Source organism: Tupaia chinensis, unplaced genomic scaffold, assembly GCF_000334495.1.
Source record: "Tupaia chinensis unplaced genomic scaffold, TupChi_1.0 Scaffold000634_1, whole genome shotgun sequence".
In the NCBI taxonomy this organism is placed as follows: domain Eukaryota; kingdom Metazoa; phylum Chordata; class Mammalia; order Scandentia; family Tupaiidae; genus Tupaia; species Tupaia belangeri.
The window spans coordinates 5,526,545-5,533,028 of record NW_006160154.1 but is presented as its reverse complement, the minus strand read 5'-3'; the positions used below and the strand labels follow the sequence as shown (position 1 = coordinate 5,533,028).

At 40.4% G+C, this 6,484-nt stretch overlaps 1 protein-coding gene across 1 annotated transcript in view; it reads left to right on the top strand.

Annotated features, from left to right (window-relative positions):
* The window catches only part of LOC102498413 (phospholipid-transporting ATPase IB-like), a 211,413-nt gene that overhangs the window by 191,066 nt on the left and 13,863 nt on the right, over nt 1–6,484 (top strand). The window contains 1 exon segment of the mRNA XM_014592016.2: nt 380–468. Coding sequence (XP_014447502.1) covers nt 380–468 — 89 coding nt within the window.

Genomic DNA, 6,484 nt, shown 5'->3' with positions numbered 1-6,484 from the left:
ATGTGCGCTCGCCAGAAAGACAGAGAGACAGAGAGACAGAAAGTGAGAAATCATCCCCCAGGGAGGATCGCCACGCCGCAATCCCTTCTCCTTCTTTCTTGGCTCAGGATTTTGGGCACGCATGTACACGCGCCGGTGTGAGTTTAAGCCACTGGGTTTGGGACTTGAATCGCTTGTCAACTGCATGGGAGTCCAGCAACATAGCCATTATGCTAACTGCTGGTCCCAGTAATTTTAGTTTTTATGACTGTTTCCATATCTTTTCTGGCACCACCAGTTTGGGTGGAGAGAAGAAAACTGACAATTGCACTAGTACTCAACATCGGCAAGCTAAAAGATTCTTCTGTAAATATTTTTTATTTCTGTTTTTTTTTTGCAGGGTAATATGGTCCTGATTTGTCCACACTTCTGGCTGGGTTTTCTCTTAGTCCCTACTCTATGCCTGATTCAAAATATACTTTGGAAATCGTAAGTCGAAAAGTGAAGTGGTGGGACCAGCAGATGGTACAGTGGTTACGTCACTGAACTCCCATGTAGTCCACCGCTGTTCGAGTCCTGGACCCAGCAGCTTGAAACGCACACCAAATGTGTGTGTGTACATTCCCAAAATCCTGAGAGGAGAATGGAGGAGAAGGGATTGCAGCATGGCCATCCCTCTAGGGGCGATTTCTCACTTTCTGTCTCTCTGTCTCTCTGGTGAGCACACATGCCCAATAGCAAAAACCTCTCAAAAAAAAAAAAAAAAACCCTCAGAAAATGAAGTGGTAACCATGTATAACTACTTTTTCCCAGTTATATATCTTCCAAATTAAACTAAAGCCCATTTTATGCATATTCGAAGTCATGGACTCCTAAAGAAAGTAAATTGCCCCCTCCCTTTTTTGCCACTGAGAACTGATTAGTAACCAATTTAGAAGGGGGAATATATAGTATCATAATGTATGGGAGGGTATATAAAATTTGGATGTAATATTACTTTGTAAATTTTTTTTTCTGAAAACAGGTTAATTTCTTCTCTTTTTAGAGGTATAACTTAAGTTTTACCTACTTCACAGGAACTAAAACATGATGCGAGAGAATCACAGATTTAAAACTAAAAATTAAATAAACAAGAAGTGGGAGATAGTCAATAGAAAACCATTCTTCACTTTTTCAAAAATTTAGAATAAGAATCTCATAAATATAGTTTTCCCACAATACTTAAATGTTACTTTGAGGATCTCAATTTTTTTTTTTTAACAAAGTCCAGCAGGGGAAAAAAAAAAAAGCAATAACAACACACCTTTAAACTAAGTCTCTAGTGTTAAAGGTAAAGGATCTGTGGATTTTTAAAGTTTTAAAATTAGAAATAATCCAATTATAATATGAATTATTCCATCTATTCTGTACATGAGCAACAGAGCTCTAAAACATTATAAATTTCAAAATAATTAATGAACAAGGAAAGGCATATACTGGAAAGGATAATATTCATTTGCTTTTCAGTATCTACTTTTTCTTTGATTTCTTTTGTATCAGGGCATCGTAATTATTTATAGATCCCCGAAGTGGAGAACTAAATATTTCCCCAAAGGTTCCCAACAAATAAATAAGGCCTTCGTCCCCCCCCCCCATTATTTCTTTACTTCCCTCCCCCTTCCTCTTCATAGGAGCACACTCTGTGTGTGTGTGTGTGTGTGTGTGTGTGTGTGTGTGACCTTTTTTTCACTCATTCCACTTTCTGGAAGAATTGTCTTGCCTGAGAGTTTAAGAAGACATTTGAAGAACTCTTCATATTGGCATAACTTGTCATCCAAAGTTAGCAATGGGAGTTGGGGGTGAAAGTACTGATAATATCTGTATTTACCTATATTATCCCGAAAGTAGACACGAGGCTTTGGAGACAGAGACAGGCTCTCATTATTTACCTACGGCAATAGCCATACTGGTCCCCTTTGCCCCAGTCTTCTTCCTTCTGGGTTGATTATGTAATGAGGGGTGAATGAAAAGGCTTGCAGGTCCCAGAGCTATACCACAGGAGAGGAAGCCAAAAGGTATGACCCTGAGAGTTTGTGTTGAGAGGGAGACTTCTGTTTCCTTGCTCCTGCAGAGAGAGAGAAACTTGGTTCCATAATATAAACAAATTCTCCTTGGGAAATGAAGGAAAAGGATCTTGGTTTTTTACCATTTGAAAATAAATATAAGTCTCCAGGGGTGGAAGATACAAGTGTCCTTTTACAACTCTGGTAATATCTTTATGGTCCTAGGTCTCATCCAGTTTTTGGATATAAATATTTCTGGTCTAACATAAAAATGTTTTCTCTATGTGGTAATTTGTGCTGTTTGGGGAGGAAACCTCTGAAATTAATAACAACTATGGATCTAGCTTTATATTAATAGATTATGCTTTTTAAGTAAAAACAATCACAACCAAAAAAATACCCAAAGAAATAATTTTCTGTGGTTTGGGCACCTTTAATCTGGGCAGTAAAGGATGCACACCCAGAAGGTATCTACTGAATACCACAGTGTTCCTTCTGCAGAGTTAGGGCTGTTCGGGAGACATAAGCTCATATTGAATTTGAATCAGTAGAAGTCCCAATTTGGGGGCAGCAGGTGGATGGTGCTTAAAGCACTAGATTCCCACATGGCCAACCACAGTTCGAGTCCCAGATCCAGTGACTTGAAAATCACCCTGTTGTGTGTGCGTGTGTGCCCAAAATCCCAAGAAGGGAGCAGAAGAGAAGGGAATGGAGTGTGACCATCCCTCCTGAGGGGTGGTTTTTCACGTTCCTCTTTCTACCTTTCTCCAATGAGAGCATGCACTTTATTGCAAAAACCTGAAAAGGAAAAGAAAAGAAAAAAAGAAAACTCCCAATTTATGGTGGGCATCTCATGTCGAAACCAGAGCACGAATTTCCAAGTTGAAATATGTCTGGAGCCAGGCCTAGTGGTGTGCACCTATAGTGCTACCTACTGGAAGACTGGGCCAAAATAGCTATGAATTCAAGGCCATCTGGAGCAACATAGAGAGACCCTGTCCCTAAAAAAAAAAAAAGGAAAAAAAAAAAAAAAGCACCGTTCCTATTTCAATCTACATTTTCTCTGGTTTATAAAATATAATTTTCATCATGTTGCTTATATTCCATCTTATGACACTGGACTCCCACATGGCCCACCATGGTTTAAGTCCTGGACCTGGTGGCTTTCTTTCTTGCTTTCTCTGTCTGTATGTCTGTCTCTCTCTCTTCTCTCTCTCTCTCCTCTCTCTCTCTCTCTCTCTGGTGATGCATATGCCCTATAGCAAAATTTAAAAATAATAACAAATAAATAAAATTTTTTAAAATTTCTATTAAATTTAATGAAATGAAAATGTCTTCTTTTCCTGGGAAGAGACCTTGTCTTGAGCTGGAGCAATTTTAATCTGCTATCAGTTTTTTAAAAGAATTATTTATTGGGACCAGCAGTTAGCGTAACGGCTATGTCGCTGGACTCCCATGTGGTCGACCGCGGTTCGCGTCCCGGACCCGGTGGCTTAAAACTCACGCTGGGTGCATGTGCGTGCGTGCCCAAGATCCCGAGAGGAGAATGGAGGAGAAGGGATTGAGGCATGACCATCCCCCCTGGGGGGTAATTTCTCACTTTCTGTCTCTATGTCTCTCTCTGTCTGTCTGGCGAGCGCACGCGCCCTATAGTGAAAACCTCTCCAAAAAAAAAAAAGAATTATTTATTTAATTATCAACTTTAAAATGTTTTTCTATAGGACATCTGTGTGTGTGTGTGTGTGTGTGTGAGAGAGAGAGAGAGAGAGAGAGAGAGAGAGAGAGAGAGAGAGAGAAAACAAGCTGCCAGGTCTGGGACTCGAATTGTGGTCAACTATCGGGAAGTCCAGCACCTCAACCATCATACCACCTGCTTGCCTATCTGTTGTCAAATTTTTACTTTGAAAAACATTCAGTAGTTTATTCCCAAGTATTCCTGACTATATTCTAATTAACATCCTATCTGAAAGCTTTTCAATTTAATTTCGGAAATAATTATTAAGACATAAGGTAATTGATTAGGTACTAGACATTGTTATTTAGACAATGAAGAAGAATATATCACCTGTTGATAACCTGCAAGTATATACATATACTTTAAATAGCGGTGTCACTGTCAATTTTGAAACTTAAGTTTTTTAATTTTGGCACATTTTGAAGATATGTTTAACCTTTTAAAATGTATTAAATTTTAGCATATGGCAACATTGCCATTCCTTCCCCCCCCCTTAGGTTATTGCCATAGGGCATGTGTACTTGGCAGAGAGAGAAGGAGAAGGGGAAAGTGAGAAATCACCACCCACCCCACCCCCCCCAGAAGGAATAGCCACATTGTAATCCCTTCTCTTCTATTCTCCTCTCAGGATTTTGGACATACATGCACACACAGCCGGCATGATTCTCAAGTCACCAGGTCAAGGACTTGAACCACAGTTGACCATATGGGAATCTACTGCCTTAACCATGATGAGACCTGCTGGCCTGGCCATTACAAATCTATCACTATGAGCTAGTTAAGGGGCCCTGAATGCCCCCTTATTTGGTAATACAGATGAAATATTTCAATAGGAGAGAAAAGGAAACAGTGTGGTTGGAAGTGAGCAACATTTCAGCTAGTAAGAAATGCACAGTGCTTAATACATGTCTGTCTTGGTCCAGCATCTAAGAGGTCATGGAAGGAAGTGCAGTTTCTGGGGAGGGTGTTATAATGGGAGGATCTGAGAAAGCAGGTGCATATGCCCAAACTGGGAGTGGTTGAAAACAGGTGAGTCAAATATTCTTTCTGCTTCAGATGGTGACCCTGCTTCTTAGACTGATAGCCTGAACTATCATCCTAAGACTTCCCCTTAGGAGTCTTACAAAGGGTTTAATTGACAAATTCCCAAAAGTTATCATGGTGTAGAGTCTCCTTACTTCTGCCACAGAGGTGTAGCTTCTTGCATCTAAAACTCGACAGTTGATCTTATTAATTTCTCCCAATCCACCAGTCTTCTCTTCCCATCATTGTTCATCTTAGCCAGCCTAAAATTCATAAACCACTGTCTTACTAAAAGCCTAAACTCCTTTGCACTTTTTTTTTTTAAAAAATATTTATTTCTTCTATGAGTCTGTTTCACTTGTGCTTATTCTCTCATCTTGAGTCTCTGTTCTCTTTGTACTATGTCATTTCTCCATTTTTATTGCTTAGGTTGAATCCCCTTGTAGATAATAGCATTCTGGTCCACTGGTTTCAGGAATGGGTCAAAAATATTTATTCAGCTTACATAATCTTGAGAGAGAGACAGAGACAGGGAATCAGTCACCCCCAAAAGAGTCCCTACCTTACAATCTGCACCTAGTCTCAGCCACCTGAAATACATGCTTATGTGTGTGCGCCCAGCATACTCAGGGAGGTGTGAGGACACAAACTAAGGACCTTTTCCGTATAGATCCAGTTGTGCCACCACTGTACCACTCTCTGCCTCTCTTTTGCACTTTTTAATAGTACTTACATGGGTATAGAAACAGCTGTAGCTAAACCAGAAGTCCATGAGCTGCCTTTGAGAATTGCCTCTCCGGTACTTCCTCTCAGATCATGGACGAGTCTTTCGCAAGGCCTGCTCCATGCCCACCTTTCCCACCTCCTTTCAGATCAGACTTGTTATACTCTGCCCAATGCAGGGCCTTTGTGTGCAATGCTTCTTCTATCTGGTACCTTCCTCCCCACTCTCTCCTCATCACTGCCTACCCCTTTTGTAGACCTTGGTTCCAATCCACTTCCTCAGAGGAGCTTTACTGATATCCTCAACAAGCTGCCTCCCATAGTTGCCTCTTGTGGGTCCACTTTCATTGTACCTATCACCTCTGTCCACCTGTCTGTCCTCTCTCTCTCTTTGTCAAAGATTTTTTTAAAAACAAGGCATCATCTATTTTGGCTCAAGAAATATATTTGAGAAATACATGGGTGACTGAGTGATAAATGCCTGAGTACAGTTGTAGAGCTCAACAAAAGCAAGTTGGCAAAGAAGAACTCGTATCTATCTTGGTCACCTTGTGTATTTCAGAGTCTACACACCTAATATATGACTTCTGTCATTATAATTGCATAGCTAGCCCAAGAGTTCTCTGACTAAAGTGAGGGCAGGAGGCACCATACAATTAAATGAGAACTTAAGCATCAAGATTCTTGAAAACAGGGCCATACAGTGGCACTGTAGTAAAACACAGCACTCTGTGAGACAGACCCACATGGGAGATATTCAAAGACCTTCCAGAGTGTTCCAGAGACATGGATGCCCATGAGCCAGAGCTGGTTGAAGTTGGGGGGTAATTTATGGTACCAAAACCCTTTGGAGGTTCTGTCTCTCTCGTTCATTGAAGAGGTAAATAAATAAACTTTAAAAATAAAAAAAAAGATGTTCTTTTTTTTTTTTTTTTTTTTTTTTTTTGGGGAGTTTTTCCCTGTAGGGGGCGTGCGCTCGCCC